The following is a 17570-nucleotide window of genomic DNA, read 5'->3' as shown; positions in this document are numbered from 1 at the left end:
GAAAAAAATATAATAAAAAAGATATATTATTTACAGAGACAAAGGATATAACTATTCTTGTGGGAAACAATGCAAGTAAGACAATGGAATATCATTAAAATGGCTGAAGAAGAAAACTTCATCCTAAAATTCTATACCCAGCAAAAATGTCTATCAAAAACAAAGGTGAAATAAAGATCTTTTCAGATACACTCAAGCAAAAGAATTCTTTACCAATCTACATGCATTAAAAAAAATTTTACAGGAAGTCCTCTGGGTAGAAGGAAAATAATTCCAGATGGATCTATGCAAGGAATAAAGAGCACCAGAAATGGTAAATGTTCTTCTTATGATGTAAAACTCTTTAAAAGATAACTTTCCATTTAAAAGAAAATTAACAATAATGTAGTATGGAAAAAAGTATGACAACAACAGCCTAAAGATTGGGAAAAAGGAAATGAAAGAATTTGAGTATGAGGTTCTTCTAATGTACCTGAAATGGCATAATATCATTTGTACTGGTATAATATTGTGAACTGTTAGAAATATTTTCTAAAACCCTAAGGCAAATAGTAAAATAACAAAATAATGAGTTACAGCTCAAGACCCTACAAAAGAAAATAACAAAAAACGTTCTTTTAGTCCAAATTTGGCAAAAAAAAAAAAAAAAAGAAAAAGAAAAAGAGGAAAAGGGGACAAAGAACATATGGGACAAATAGGAAACACAGCAAGATGACAGATTTAGGTATAACTGTATCAATAACTTCAAGAAGTATTCTTCTCAACTAAAAGGCAAGATCCAACTATATGCTGCCTACAAGAAATGCACATCAAATATAAAGACATTTAGGTTAAATAAAAGTACAAGGATGGAAAAATGATATGCTATGATGACATTAATCAAAATAAAGCTGAAATAGCTTTAATATTAGATACAGTAATTTCAGAGCAAAATATATTACCTGGGAGAAGAAGGGCATTTCGTAATGAGAAGGGGAGGGTGAAGGAGGACGTAACAACTCTCAATGTTTATGCACCTAAAAACAAAGCCTCAAAATACAAAAAGCAAAACCTGATAGCATCACATGAGAAAATGTCAGAGACTTTAATGTCTCTTACTCAGTAACAGATAGAACAAACAGACATAATGCACAGAATGTTTCTTATGTCGAAAGTAAGCTCTCCCATGAAGCCTCATTGAGGAGATGTACCTGCATTGCTTGGTAAGCCTTTCTGCGCATATATTGCTGAAAACCTCAAATAAGCCTCCTGACGCCTCCTGACATAAGCTGACACCACGACTGACTCGGGCTTCCCCTCGGAGACTATGGATGCTGCTCTGAGCAGGAAACTTGAGGTCTAGCTCCTGTTAGGACTTTAAAAATCCTCACAACTCGGCCAAATCCCAACTCTTCATGACACTCGGTTACAGGTCATGAGATGAGGAAGCAAGGCTTGGTTATTTATAAGAATCTTGCCAGCTTTTGTGGTTCCCTGACTTCAGCTGGCCCATGAAATGTCACCGCCCCAGCCATGTCAACTTGGGTCAGGTGTTGCGCAGTGAGTCACTTGGGAAGCCTGACTTGGCTTGGGAGGTCTGACCGCTCTGTGGAAGGGTGTGAGTTCTACAGCGCTGAGATGACCCTGTGCAGGCAGCTACCCCGTGACCCCACAACATAACCTCCAGGACAAGGTGAACTGAGGTGCTCATAACACTTGTCACGTTCTTTCTCGTGGCCTTCGGTCCCCAGAGTCCCCAGGGTCCCCAGGCCTCCCGTGTGTGCGGTGCCCTGAAGGCAGTTGGGAGACCTACCCGAGGAGGGACGGCCTGCAGGGCAGTGATGTAATTCTCCAGAGCCAGGCGGCGGCGGTCATTGAGCATGGCTTCCACTCGGGCCATGTGCGTCTCCACCAGTTGCTGCCTCTCATTGGCTGCTTCCTGCTCCAGAGACTCCACCTTCTCCTGGAAGTGCTGCCATTGCAAACACACGCACACGTCAGTCTGGGACGGAGCACGCGGGATAGGGCAGCAAATCCAAGTGTTTCCAGAGGGGCAACGTATTTCATTTCACTCAAAGATTTATGGTCATGCCCACATTTTGACTAATTCAGCATGTTTTATGGGCTTCCTCCCTTATCCAGTACCCCATCCCCAAACCTGATTTCTCACCGTAAATCATTATTTTATATGGTCCCTGAAGCCGGATTTGACTAACCGTAACACAGGATAAATTTCTGTGCTCTTAAGACTCTGAATTCTGTTGCAAATAAAAAAAAAAAAATTCCTCTTTTACTCAAAGTACTTTAATTTCAGGAAATGACCAGGAGAATCACAGTTTCCTCGGAGGTAGTTTTTGAGAGGAGTTCCTGTTACAAATTCTAATCATGGTGTAATTTTTGTCAAGGGAAGCATCAGCAACAGATTTTGGCCATTAAAATGATATATGATTGATAAAAAGCAGACGGCAAGTAACAATAAGAGTTTTATGGAAATGAATTATGACTTGAGCTAATTAAAAGCAAATACAAGGAAAGGTTTAAGAAACTGAATTACTGGACAATGATGAGCAATAGTCCAAATTGATGGGAATACAAACAATCCTCCAGAGATGCTGGAAAATGTGTAAGGCCTGCACTGCTGGGTGGAGAAGTGGCCTGGGTTTTACCTGAATAACTGCTTTCTTGTCGGCTTTAGGCAAGTTCTTTGCTTGTCGTTCTGCCTCTTCCCATTCTCGCATGACCTACAAAATGAGAAAACATTTGAATTTAAAATCATCAGTTCTTTTTTTTCCAACTTATATTTAATTAGACATTATTTTCTTTCTGAACTTGACATTTTGAATGTTTTCAAAAAATGATCCCATTCCAGTCCTATCTCAGAACAATTTATTTGACCTCCAGCTAAGATGTAGATCATCTATCGTAGCAGTATATTAAACATAAATGATCACGTTTACTGAAGGAACATGGCCCTTTGAAACACAGATGGTCTTTTTCTCTTTTCCTCAGAAATGGCTGAAAGTCATTTTGTTTGATGTGCACAGATGTCAACGATTCATAAAAGGTGTGTGTGTGTGTGTGTGTATATTTCTTGAACAAGGATTTCCACCATTAAATTGAGTGCGTTAGTTTTATTCTTCTGTGAAAGCAAGTTATAAAATTTCAAACAGTAAAGCAGGGGAAGGCATGAACATTTTATGCGTGTGCACACGTCACGAACACACTACCAAAAAGAAGTACACGATGGAGGAAGGAAGAGAAGGCCTCCATTGTCAGAATTCCTCAGAGCCACTGATGGGTAGTGAGGGCCTTTTGCTCACCAACCCCCATCATGAACAGCAAAGAATATCCGAAGTATCTCCAGAAATTCCAAGACAGTACACATTATAATGTTCCGGACGTAGCAAAACGCATTTTTGGCAAGTAATGCTAATTTAGTAACCAGGCTAATCTGTTTGATAGGGAAAGAAAGCTTCCTCATCTCGTCCTTGAAGTTGACCCAGGACTACCCTGAGAGAGGTTTATTCATTGGCCTGAATGCCAAGAGGAGAGGTCTGCAGCTCTACATGTTGTTGAAGTGAAATGATACTAGATTCTTAACCACCTACGGCTGCGTTTCCTTTTCAAGTGTACTACTCGCTGTCAGGCAGAGGTTTTTTAAGTGCAACTCATAACTGAGCCAGGCGAAATAAAGAGTAGAAGATCAAGTAAGCAATAGAACCGTCTGCTGACAGATGTGTACTTTCATACTTTGCAGACATACAAAGCATGAAAGAACCTGATTTCTGTACTACAAGAGCCTGTTATTTATGGGTATTTATCCCTAAGGAATGGATTTTTCTGACATCCTTCAAGATAAAAAAAGAGAGAGAGACTTGGATAAAAAACTACTGATAGAGAATTTCTAGGAGATAAAACATCAAATCACTATGTGGGTTTTTATTTAGGTATTTTATTATCTAGCATTAATTTGCTGTATATGATATAAGACTAGCTTCCTAGCGTTCTTTTTATGAAATTATGGAGAAAATAGAATGGAGTGAATTTTCTACTATACTTGAAGAACATGTAAAAAAAATAACTTAAAAAGGTCACAACAAAATTAGAACAAATGCCCCACTGCTATGAATAAGAACAGAATACAAAAGAAAAGAAACATACTGTCCTGGATGCTTCGGAGTCTCTAAGAGTTAATGAAGGGCACCTGTAGGGAGGGGGCTACTGAAGATTACCTTTGCTTTATGGATGAGATAAGGCTTGCAGCTTGCAATAAAAATATTTCAATTTCCTGCTTTGAGAATGTTCACAGTGGCAGTACTCTACCATGAACTCTTCAGGCAAGGAATCTCAAAATTAGTTTGAGAAGCCAAATGTCTTACTGGAATGTGAAAACTGATTTCCTGCATATCTTTACATTTTTACCATCCCACCTTGCACATTCAGAACCTGGCCTGTAAACTTTGAGCTAGGGAAATACATGGAATAATTAGAGAGATTTATCTGGTTAATAAATTGAAAATAAACAATGAAATTGAATTTGATTTTCAGAGCAATGTAACAATATCCTATACCCTCACAAATAAAACAATTCACTGATACCATCACCCTAGGCCTATGTAATGCAAGATAAACACACACCGTAGGCTCAACATCTCTCTGAACAATGGCTACCACTGAGGTGTCCCAATACTAGGTAACATTACTGCAGATCTGCTACGTAAATAAGTGCTTTATAAAATCTGTGGGATTAGTTATGGTGATCTCCATTTTATGGACCAGATTAAGTCAACTGCTCAAGGTCATGGAGGAAAAAAAAAAATGGAGAAGGATATAAACCAAGATCTTTGTGGCTCTAAGGACCATGTTTTTATCATCTATGGCCCAATTTGCCATTATAAAATATAAAAATTACATATATATTATATATATGTGATTTATATAAATTATATTCTTATATAGCTATATAATTATATAAATATATCTAGTTATATATAATATATAAATTTATATATAGATATATAATGTTATATATACATATAAGTATAGATAAATTATATATATAATTATATAAAATTGTTCAATGGTAAATTCAATAGGTGAGCTAAGTTTCCTTGTATTTGGTGACAGGAAAAGGACTATTCCTAAGATATCGATGCTTATCTTAAAAATAATAAATTCAGAGAAAGGTCAAATTTCATTTTGAAGAATTTCATTTTAAGTATATATTAAAACCGCTAAGTCCATAAGTAGTATGTATAATTATTATAGGATATATAAATATATAAAAACATTTATAAACTTTTCAGAATCTTCTATTTGCTAGATACTATTCAGAACATATGGCAACAGAAATCTACAAGTTTAGTTATGATGCCCAACAACCAAATACCAAAATCCCCCAAATACCAACCCCCCCAAATCTCTGTATTCATAAGAAAACAAATAGTAACAAAAATTACAATAAAAATAAATTAAAATTCTCAGGTTGCTCCATATATTCTTGTAAAGCAATTTCCCACTGAATGAACAAAAGTATCAGTATCATCAGATTTATGGCTCTTCAAAGACTTGGCTGTTTCCTGTAGAGAAAATGACAACTAATACCAATAGACATTTGAGAGGCAGGCAGGCAAGTTCAAAGGCAAACAGAATTCAGTACCACTGATTATGAAGGTAAGTGTTAATCTCAGGTGTCTCTCTTTCCTGTGACCACTGGAATGAGATTGCATCTCTTAAGTTAGGTCAGATATAGTTAATAACTAAAAGATGAAGAAATTCCATAAAAATTTATATGGTTAAATAGATGTGCTAAACTAAAACTAAGTTACTATTCCAGGAAAGATCTAGAATATCTGAAACTGACATGTATAACAAAAAGTCACTAATAAGTTACTTGGCACTGGAGATGCCAAGGGGAGCTTTCAGTGTTTATCTTTTTTTATTATTCGTTTTTTGGACTTCATTGACCCTGAAATGGAATTTGAGGCCAGTGAGAAGGCTCTGAAAGCTTCAGAAGCAAACAGTGAGATAGGATTTAAGTTTAAAAGATGCCATTTTGGGGGCAATAAATACAACTCAACTGCTTTCTTAACAGTGTTTTTCCTAATGAAAAATCCTGTTTTCTAGAAGAACTGCCTTCAGGTGAAACCTCACTATTCCACTCTACCTAGCTTCCTAGTTCAACTTGCTTTTAGGTTCTCATCATGGCCAACAACTACAATTGCACATTATATTCCAGAGCCAAAGTATTTTAACTCTTTTTCCCCTCCCTTGTTATTATTCCAAAATAAATCCAAGCATCATGGTCACTCGTCTTAAAAAAAAGAAATTGTGTTGTGTCTTTCTAGATACATTAAGCAGTTGCTTTAAAATACAGATTTTATTAAAATAAGTAAATAAAATATAGGTTTTATTATATTCAAGTATAGTGAGGTCAACAGATCAGGAGACAGATGCCATTGAAAAGATTATTACTCACACACAGTTCCCAAGAGGAGACGCCATGCAATGCCACTGAGGGAAGGAAGGCGGAGAAGCACCAGGGTGGGTCAGGAGGCAGAGGAAGTGAGGGGAAAATGTAGCCAGGAGTCTGTGGCTTCCTTGGGAAGGAGTGGGCGAGTCATGGTAAGCAGGTGAAGCAGGCTTAGATTTGGCTGGTTTGAACAATTTTGGTATAGGGGTATAGGGTCTGTCCCTAGATGTCTGGTGCCTAGCCTTAAAGTGGGCAGGTGGAGAGTGGGTCAGAGTGTAAGAGCAAGATGAAGAAGGTATCCGGGGGAAATGGGCTTTGGAGAGGCTGGTTTGATTATGAAAGGTGTGCCCGAAGGCTAGCCATTTGCTACCTCTAGGAATTGGCGAACCGTGGGAGGGGCAGTCTCCCTAGAGTTAGTAAGGCCTCAAATGTCAAAACACCAGAAAATACAGAAAATTAAAGCCCATAATTAATGCACTCTTCTAAAGACTTCCTGTGATCTTAGAAAATATATGGCAGACTCATTCATGAATCCTATTTAATGTCTATTATGAAAGCTTTTAAGTATTTGTGCTAAATATTGCCAAAATTAGTAATACCTTCTGATATTTACTATAAAATATTAACACCAAAAAAGGGAATGGTTGACTTTGACCTGAGAGATTTCCTCATTCACTCATTTATGTTTCCTTAAATCTGACTTTTCCTATTTTTTTTTTTTTTCACTCTGAATTGTAGGCTTCAAGTTAGGCAGTAATTGACAAGGAAGTGCTGATACATATTTGTTGAATGAATGATGAATGAATGAATGAATGAATAATCTGAGAAAGGGCTAAAATTAATATTTATCTGTAATAAATACAATATCCAGCAACTGGTATGACATATCAGGAACTGTAATTGATATTATTAGATATAAATTAGTCAGGTTTTAAAAAAATTTTCCAATTTGTTTCATAAAGAATCTGCTAAAAAACAAGCAAACAAGCCAGGGTTTGCCAAACAATGTAGTGAGAAGAGCACTGCACCAAGAGCAAGAAAGCTTCTAGTTCCAAATGCCATCTCTTGTGTTTCTTATATTGCTTTGTTCTAGAGTGGGAAGCCACAGTCTTGAACCACTGTTGCATTATTGATCATTTATGAAACAAGATGGCAAAAGATCATTATGGTTCACATTGCTTTTAAGTTCCTATGGCCCTATGAATTAGCTTTGCAAGAAGTGTGAGGTTCAAAGTTATAATACTTTGGCATCTAATAAAAAAAATTCATCTTTACTACAGATCATTTTAAGGGATTTTAATTTACAACAGCATGGTTACAGGGCTAAGTATACACAAAGTAATAAAACCAGAGAGAATGTTGCAGACATAATTTAATCTGTGCTTATGAAATCCTGCTACACTTAGTGTGACTGCATCTCTCCTAGGTGGCATGCTCAAGGAGGATTCTAAAAACCTGAAACTGGTACCCTTAGAGCAAACATTTAAAACTAAGACTTTGTCTTTAAAGATCTGGCTAAAATTACAGACCCCTCCTGCCCCTAGGCATTCATCAGCCACAGAACCCCCAGGGAGACTTCAAGGCAGAGGCCAAGTCCAGATTTCCCCTTTATTGTAAACTGAAGGACAGAAAAGTCACTTTACCTGGGACATTCGCTCGCGATGCTTGGCCTCCAGCCTCTCTTTGGCTTTCTGGAAATGGGCATGTTCATTCTCATCTCCAGGTGTCTCAAGATACTTGTCGACGGCGTCAGGGGTGCTGGCTGCCGTGGTAGGAACTAGAAAGTAGAAAGAAGAAGGTTTGAGAAGAGAAACAGAAGGTCCAATCATTTCAAAGAAAGCCATATTTTCCGTTTACTGCAGAACAAAGAATTTAGTAGGGAAGCACATACAAGAAGTTAATGCTGTTGAAGAGAACACCGTGAGACATTTCCCAGCACAGTACAAATGTTTCACCCCTTTCAGTATAGGGTGAAGGAAAATCTATAAAACAGCCCATTCTGCGATTATAGTGGTACATTTAAAATTCTTTGCAAAACAGGCATGCACAGAGCAAAACCAGCCGGTGTTTAATACAGACATTTTGTCCCAGATCCCTATGCTTGCTAAATTAACTTTTGTAATACACTTCAAAGTAAAATACGTTATCAATATTGCACCTTATGATTCCTACAGACACCGAAGAAATCTCAGAATCGGTGTACTGCAGAATAACCACACCACAGAGTAAAGGTAAATTCTACACCACGTATTTCCGATAGCTGGATTTCAAAGCTATCTTTTGTGACAAAGTGGTTGAAACACTATCCCAAACCCCGTAAACGTCAATAAATGCATTTCTGAATCTCTCTCTGGATTCAAAAGGACCCTTCTGCCTTCACAAAATTTGACAACAGTCAGCCGATTCATTATACTAGCTGTCAAAAAGGAAGTGATTTCTATTTTGAATTCAACTAAAACTGCTAAGCAATGCGACTGACTTGCAGCATATACTGCTAAATTATGTGGAAACATAAATATCCATAAAACTGAAAAGCGTACTATAAAACAAAAATATTTTAACTCATGAGCCGAGTGAATTGTAATGCCCTATACAAGCAGTTTTCCAAAAGATTAGTAATGATTAGTGGGAATTCAAAGCATTTATGAGCTTACAAGAAAAAAAAAAAAGGAAAAAAAGATTTTGATTTAAAGAATAGAGTATGTTCAACCAAAACAGTGAAATTAGGTGTTTTCACTATGCTTTCAGGTCAAATCAACTTAAGTATTTTATTCAAAAGATTACTCAAATATCACCAAAGTTCTAAGTATTTTTCTTCACTGATTTTTATCTAATTATTGACTACCATCTTTGAGATATGATATCCCAAAGAGGACTTAAATGAGAAGTATTTGTGGCTAAATCATTTTGAAACAAAATTTTTTTAATTTAATTCTATTTATTTGCCAGAGAGAGCAAGCACAAGCAGGGGGAGGGGCAAAGGGAGAGGGAGAAGCAGACTCCCCGCTGAGCAAGGAGGCTGATGCGGGACTCGATCCTAGGGCCCTGGGATGCTTAACTGACTGAGCCACCCAGGCGCCCCGTGAAAAGAAATTCTAAGATAAATGTCTCTTATACGTGCTTTGAGAAAAAAACCCTGGAATCTTCACAGTCCAAAGGCTTCAAGATTTCAACCAAAACCAGACGCTTTTTTGTTACATAATTAAGGTCTTTAATTTTTAAGCGAAATATTTGCTCAGAATTCTTCCCTTCTTCTTTCATCACTATGTAATAATAATTTTTTAAAAAAATAAGAGTAGTGTAGGTATCCACACAGAGGGTGCTTTCAAGCGGAAGGAAGGAGGTGGGGCGTATGCCTGGGGTTATTTTTCAAAATACTTGTGTGTTCAGCCCTCTGCCTCCACCAGGGGATTGTGAGTCCACAGGTGTGGGACTGGCACAGGGCATTAGAGATTAAAAAGCATCTGCCCCCATCTTCTGTGTGGTAGATGAAGTAGATGAGGGAGCAGTGAAAGGGGAAAAGGAGAATAAGCTTTGCAATGAGGCACACCTTGTTTTTAGTCTTTCTTAGACTATCTGTGACCCAGGGCAGGTCACATGAGTTTGTGCCCGTTTCCTCATCTCTCAGCCAGCATCCTCGGTGCACGGGGAAAATGAAATGCCACCCCATGCATTAAGGTGGTATATACGTCCTTAGTGCTCTTCTCTCTCCCTTCGCTTATCACATGTCATTCAAATCTTAGAGCTTATGCAAACCATAGAAAAAATGAGCTACTCTTATTTCGCATCCAGTGAAAATGAATTACACAAAGGACCATGAGGTACCACCTACAGGAAAAAGAATATATATTTTTCTAAAAGATCTTTGGTATAACCCCTATAAAAGGCCCACAAATGATTGAAAAGGAGTCCTGAATTTTTAAGACTGAGAAGTAATTTTCAACTTAAAACCTTTTTTTTTTTTTTAAAAAGAAAACCACAGGCAAGTGTTTTTCTGCATAAATTTAAGCAAATCAATATGCAAGTATATTTAACTTCATCAATGTTCCCCACTTGAAATGGAAGTGATGTTTAGCATTTTTAATTTGTTTCCTGTGGCTTTAATTGTTTTTTCATCTTTGTGGGTACAGCTTAAACACGAACACGTTAAAGTTCTTTTGGCACAGTACAATCCGGCAGGATGACAGAATTAGGCAGACCATATTTTCCACTTTGAATAAATGAAAATGTGTGAATGTTTGGGGTTCTTTTCACTGATCAAGATAGCTGGCTGGCTGTTAAGTGTTATAACCATAACACAGCACCCTCTTTTAAAACTGGAATTACAGAAGTTACTATATAAGTAGGAAAGTTCTCCACCCAACTTTTACGGCTGGCAAATTGTATGGTTTTCTCCAATTCTTACGATTTGCAAACACTGTCTATTGTTTTATGGAAAGGAGATAAACACTGAAATCTGAGTCAGTAGAATCTCATTAACTTATGTTAAAATGTAGCTTTGTAATATTAGGAATAAAAGAATATTAGAGAAATGAGCATGCAAGGTATATTTAATAGGATTAAGAATATTTCAAGTATTAAACCTTCTTTTTAGGCACGTGGAAATAAATACAAATACTGTATTATTGATTTATTCCATTTAATCCTGTATTTCTCTTCGAGTAAATCCCTGTAAGCGGCCCTTGTTATTGCCTCTCGCTGAAGACTTTAAAGGAAGCTGTCTTTCTTTTAATCTTTAATTCAAGCATTTTAGCCATTCACACTAACACTCCATCTCAATTAGCCTGAGTGAAATTCTCCTGTATTCCTACCAACCAGCAAACCAGATCACTGTCCAGTCAAGGACAGAAGAATGATGGTACATCTTGATATCTGAAAATGAATTTAATATTTCATTATCACTACCCTGCAGCTGGTAGGGGGAAGGGGAGAACATTTTAAGGAGGAGTTTGCACATAGAGCTCAGCTTCTGTTTCTCTAATATCCCCACATCCCAAAGACATGATCACACCAGGAACAGCTGTTGGTTTGTGATGAAGTCCAGGGTAGGCCAGACGCATGATAACGAGGACAGGGGGCAGGGGCAGGGACAGGAAACCTGTGCCCTTTGTCCCTGCCCTTTCAAGGTGCTTCCTTTGGGAAAAGAGTGGCTCAAGGAACGGACAGGTAATGTTCCAAGGTGCACAGGAATGGGAAGCTGTTTATTGCAGGTCATTTAAAGCACAGGTCATTTTCACAATGGAGAAAGTAGAAACAAACTGGCCTTACGAGGGCTTACTTTGTGTTTTTTTAAGCTACCATACAGCAGTTAGTTCACCCTGTCCAGAGACCTCTGAGGCTCCTTAGAAACTGTGATCTCAGCTCACATTTCCAAGTTGGCCAAATAGTAACAGCCTGCACTGATTAGCCTCTATTGCATGAGGCACTTTCCACGTGTCCTCACTTAATGTGTGGGGGGAAGGAAAAATTACTCCATTACATTTATTGTGCATTTAACCTAATTCCTCAGATCTCTGACCCACAAATACGTCTGAATTTAGGATTAGGTAAACTATGAAAAGGCTTATAAAGTTAATATTTAGAGCAGAAAAGAGGTAATCCATCGATATGTCTGGGGCACCGGAAAGTATTTGCTTTTGTTAATGAACAAACATGAATTGGCAAAAAACATGCTTCGCTATGATATCTGTCGAACTATTTTCTATCCAACAGCTGTTCCTGCCCTGAATGCTATCTTGCAAATGACCTCAACCCAACATTTCAGCAGAAGTAGGGTTATGAGACAGGGGTCATGCGAGAGATCCCACAGAGCGCGAAGCTGGATGATCTTTTAGCCTTTGGCCCCTGCTCAGACGGGCTCATCTGTGCCTTCTGCAAGCAAGCTCGCTGGATATATTCCCCTTTTGCAGAAAACTAGACTAAACATTCAGGGTTAAACACCTTTAGCTCTGGGTTTTAACCTCTAGCTGCCACATCATTAGCAGCCTGCCATCATCTACGCATGGGCTTTTAACTTTTCAAATGACCTTCATATTGATTTTCTTAGTCTCATTAACAGCCTGGTAAAATATGGTAGGATATACCTTAATATCAAGAATGGGTATCTAAATGTAATACCAAGCAAAAACAAATGCTACAGAAAAGCAGTTCCAGCTCACAGCACATTACTGCCTCAAGGTAAACACTCTGGTTCCAAAAATTCAGTGCATTCTAGATGACTAATACTTTCCATAGAAGCTTCATCCTTGCTTTTTTTTTTGGCAACCCTGGGCGGTCAGAGCTATCTGAAAAGCTGAGACAGCAGCTCGGATGTAGACCATGCCACCTTGAGTGTGTTTGTTCATTCCTTTATTCCTCTGTTTAACAAATATTACCACCCATACTGAATGTGAGACATACGGGAAAAACCAACGAGCAAAACAAAGACTGCTGTTCTTATGGAATTATATTCTAGTGAGAGAAACAATTACCTCAAAAAAAAAAACAAAAAAAAAAACCCCAGATAAAAATAAGTCACATTGTTAGAATGTGATTTGTATTATGGAGAAAAAGAAAACTAGAACAGGGCTGGGAAGAGTCAGGAGTGTGGGGAAAGGGAGCCGGGGGTGGGTGAAAGGCCAGCCTGGGTCTAACTGAGAAGGTGTGTGTAGATAAAGAGCTGAAGCCCCACTTCCCTGTCACCTGCTGGAGGAATGCTGCTGGGAGACGCAGAAACTAGCACAAAGGCCCTAATAGGTGAGTGTGCCTGGAAAATTCTAGGACAAGCAAGGTCAGTGTGGCCAGAGCTGAAGGAGCAAGGGAGAGAGAAGCGCGAGAGGCAGAAAGGAAAGGTGGGGACGGATCAGGTAAGGGCTGTGAGGAGCCAATGCGAGTTGTTTTAAGGAGGGGAAAGATGTGACGGAATGCTTTCGGAGGGTCACTGTCTGCTGAGGGACAAAGCAGCAGAGGGTGAGGGGTTCTCATGGAAGGCTCTTCCCCCCTCCCTCCAGACATAAGATGAATCACAGATTGGCTTCTTTCTCTCATTGCAAAGGTAATCAGATACTAAGATAGAAATTCTTTTCACAGGTGTGTGAGTTCATTTCAGTTTTAGTAATTTTGCACCAATGTATGTCACAACATTTCCACTTCACATTGCAATCTCTCTTAGTGCCTATCAGAGCTCTCTTTTTCTTTTTTGGTGGATGGAGGGGGTGTGTGTACACATTTTCTTTCAGTTTATTTTATTTATTTATTTATTTCATATTTTGGGGGGGGGAGAGAGAGCGAGCCAGCCCGTGTGGGGGGTGGGGGGCAGGGGCAGAGGAAGACATAGAATCCTAAGCAGGTTCCACACCCAGCACAGAGCCCCGCAGTGTGGGGCTCGCTCTCACAACCCTGAGATCATGACCTGAGCTGAAATCAAGAGTCGGATGCTTAACCGACTGAGCCACCCAGGCGCCCCATTGCTTTCAGTTTATTAATGAACCCTGGTGCTGCCCCCAATGTTCCCGTAACAAAATACATCCACCATCAGTGGCGACATGATGCCAGTGAAACATGTCGCTTCCAGCATGTCCCCTGAGAAAACTTCATTAATTTTTAGGAAAGTTACTTCAAAACAAAGTGAAAACTGGTATTATCTTCAGAATGCAGTGGAAATCGCTCCCCTTGCCTCTTTGGAGGACCTCTGTATCACAGACATGATCAAATTCAGCCAATAAATCAAAACTTAGGCCACATTTTTAGTTCATTTCAGTTTCGACTGTATCATCACTACATAGTATTCCATTTCATGCCAGGCAGAGACTATATGGAGTCGAAACACTACAGACATCATGAAGAATTGCCCCTATCATTTTGATACTCGCTTGTTTCCTCAATCTTGAGGAGATACGTTTTTATGGTCAAGGAGGGCTCAGGATGCAAAAGGAGCTGTAACCCCACCTTCAAACAGAAACTGACTATCCACACCAGGCGATGAGGCAGAATGCTTCCCCAAACAGAGGCCCGTGAATGGCATTGGGTCGATATACTAATGTTAGATTCTAACGAAAATCTGGTTAGTCTCCTTTCGTCAGGAGAAAGGCAGTTTATCTCTACAGCACTGACAAGGGAAGACGAAAGTAAATTAAGACGTATACCAGTCATTGCTTTATCATCAACACTGCTATTTAACACAGAGCCGGTAACAGGGCAGCTTGAAATGGCTGTGGTTTATATTTGAGGTGGCAATGAGGATCATTCGCAGATAGGTGAAATATAAACCTATAAAGAAAGATTTTAGGTGAAAATTCAATCTGGAAACAAGGTAGAGCTTGCAGATGGCCACCCTGACGTTAACGAGAAGAAAAAAGCCTTTCCATTTCTCTAATTCCAAAGTAACTAAAATCCCTACCAGGCACTGAACTCAAATATTTATCGCATCCACCAAGTCCAGGCGAGAAGAGCCACTTGTAATGTGAAAACAGAGTGTGACCCTTAAATATGGGTCCAGACTCTCTAAAAACAGAAAAGAAAAAAGAACAAAGGCCCTTCTCCCCCCACCGCACCCTTGCTTTAGGCTCTATAGTCAGGGGATCATAGTTAGACTGTCAATGCATCGTGTGGACATAAGGTAATAAAAGTGTAATCTAAGCTGTGTTTACTTTAGTCGAGCCACATTTCTTTTTTATGTCTTACGGACATGTCCTAGATGTGGGAATTTTGTCAAATATGTGAAAGGAGCGTCAAAGAATGAATGCTGGCGTCATTTTTATTAATCTCTCTCTGCAATTTAGCGCCATGCACCCAAATTTAAGAGCAACTTCAAGTCTGAATCTAAAAACCACATGGGAGGCAACAGCAGTTGTAACTGGCCTCCAGAACCATCTCACCCTTCTGTTACTGTTTCCTGTCCAGGTGTTGGGAGCTATTCTCAGCTTCATAAATGGTGGGTCATAAACAGATGACCCGTCAGAGTTGCTCAACACTCAACAGAGGAGTTCAAAAAGTCTGAATCTGCAATATTATCTACTTTCAAAGAAATTGTAGCAGGAAAAGCCAGACAGAGCTGTTAACCTCTGTGGAAGTCTTAAGGATAAAACCAATTTCATTTTGCTCTGGCCTTCCACACCAGTCTTTCCCTACACTTGTATATTTTACTTTATATTGTTACTTAGTCCTATCACACGCCTGGGTCCCATCTCATCAATAAAACTGTCAAGTTATTGGAAGCAGGGAACCAGGTCTACTTGGCTGGTGTCCCAAATACCCAGCTTAGCACCAGCACATCCTGAGCTCAGAAGTGATAGCTTTATTAAATCAGAGGCTGACATACTGGTCTTCTTTTGGTAAATGTATCTATATATATTTTTTGAGCATAGCTGTATTTGTTTACCTATTGTCTGTAGCTGCTTTCACGCTATGATTCCAAGTTGAGTATGTGTAACAGACCATACGGCCCGCAAAACCTAAAATATCCACTCTCTGGTCTTTTATGGAAAATTTTCGCCAAACCTTTTATTAAACTATCTACTTACACTTCTTTGGAAATAGCTGAAGAACAGAGCACATATATAATGAGCATTTTTTATTGTTCTGAATAAATGAGTCTTTTTTTTTTAATGCTGGTTTGCTGAGCAAATCAATTCCTGTCCATTTTAGGGATTTGTCCCTATGATAGCTTGGAGGAAAAAGCCATTTTCATTCTGATCATTCTCGATACCAAAGATGTGGCTTCTACTAAGTGTCAGTCTAACAGATTTTACTGCCACTGATGTGACATGTAATTTAATGCACTCCCCCATCTTTTTAATGATTTTAATTACTATTAATAATGCTTGGCAGTCTTATAAAAATATCATACTTCCATTTGTATTCAAGAATGTGCTAATGGGAACTAATATTTGCTATTTCGCAATCAGAAGAACAAGTGCAGTGTGATTGAGAACAATGGTTCAAGTCTGGCCAAAGACTGAATGCCCGGGTGTTAGAAACAGGATATAACAACTCTGGGGTGAAGGTGGCACATTCCATTCAAAGGCTGCACAGTGAGTTTGCAAATTATGAGCCTCTCAGGCAGTGGCCTTAGAACTTGGGGATGGTGATTTGGCCTGATTTGGTATGTCCTCATTATTTTGATATTCTCTGGAAGTGCATTAGTCTGTTCTATCTCGACCATTGTGATATGAGTAAAAAACAATCTTTTCCCCTTCTGGATCCTGCATGAGGCCAGATCTAGCCTTTGCAGAGACCCTAAGGCCATAAACATGATCCCAAGGTACACCCTAGATGCCAAGGGATCTGTGTGGCAAGGCCATGTGGCATCGCTACAGATGGCCGTTCTCTAGCATATGCTGGGATTCTGTGAAACAGACAGAGGAGGAGGGGGGTGGTGCCTGGGGGAACCATGTACTTCCAACCCAGGGGTTTGCTGGTTTAGTTTGTTTCCCTAGTAGTGCTCATATTAGAGTAGAAAGACTATGAGGCCTCTAACTACCCTACATTCAGCACAGCAATTTCTACCTTACCTCGTACACACTGAGAGCTAGGATGGTGGTCTAACAAATTCATTAACATCTGTCAAGAACTACAGGCTTCTGACATTCAACACATCCACAGGCCCTCAAGTTCACGGGAAGTCTGCTTGTTTACACCAGCCTAGTTATATCTTTGAATCAGATGTGGGCTTACCTAGTCTAGATCAGAGACTCTCAACAGCTGGGGGGCGGGGGGAAGGGATGATTTTGCCCCTCCCTGCCTCGGGACACAATGTGGCGAAGTCTGGAGACAGCTGAAGTTATCATAGTTGGGGTGGTATCTTGTGGGTAGAAACTAGAGAAGATGCTAAACATCCTCCATACATAGGACAGCAACTGCAAGAATGAACCATTTAGTCCCAGACTTCAGTGGTGTCAAGGTTGAGAGGCCTTGGTTTAGGTATTGTCTGTGTCACAACTCGCTACAAGAGAGCCAAAAATGGGTCATTTGTTGTTCTCTTTGGCCAGACCCTTTGGTGCAGTCAGCTGACTAAATCCTGGCATGATGCTCTGTGTCACATTAAATGCCATTAAGGAGTCAGTCGGTTTGCCTTTTGAGATGCAATCTGATAGGGAGAATGCTAGGAAAAAAAATCATTCTCTCATATTTGAAACATAAA

The 17570-nt window shown here is 39.2% G+C and overlaps 1 protein-coding gene across 8 annotated transcripts in view; it reads right to left on the bottom strand.

Moving 5' to 3' along the window:
- APP (amyloid beta precursor protein) overlaps window positions 1–17570 on the bottom strand; it is a 258489-nt gene that overhangs the window by 78513 nt on the left and 162406 nt on the right. For all 8 annotated transcript variants that reach the window (XM_064579840.1, XM_064579848.1, XM_045902608.3 and 5 more), the window contains 3 exons: window positions 8095–8228; window positions 2646–2720; window positions 1793–1951 (listed from right to left, as the gene is read on the bottom strand). In XM_064579840.1, the coding sequence (XP_064435910.1) occupies window positions 1793–1951; window positions 2646–2720; window positions 8095–8228 (368 nt within the window). The remainder of the gene's footprint in view (window positions 1–1792; window positions 1952–2645; window positions 2721–8094; window positions 8229–17570) is intronic.

Source organism: Mirounga angustirostris, unplaced genomic scaffold (assembly GCF_029215605.1).
Source record: "Mirounga angustirostris isolate CCGP_5_RB_7025 unplaced genomic scaffold, mMirAng1.0.hap1 SCAF_1, whole genome shotgun sequence".
NCBI classification, from domain to species: Eukaryota; Metazoa; Chordata; class Mammalia; order Carnivora; family Phocidae; genus Mirounga; species Mirounga angustirostris.
This window is presented reverse-complemented; position numbering and strand designations above follow the sequence as displayed.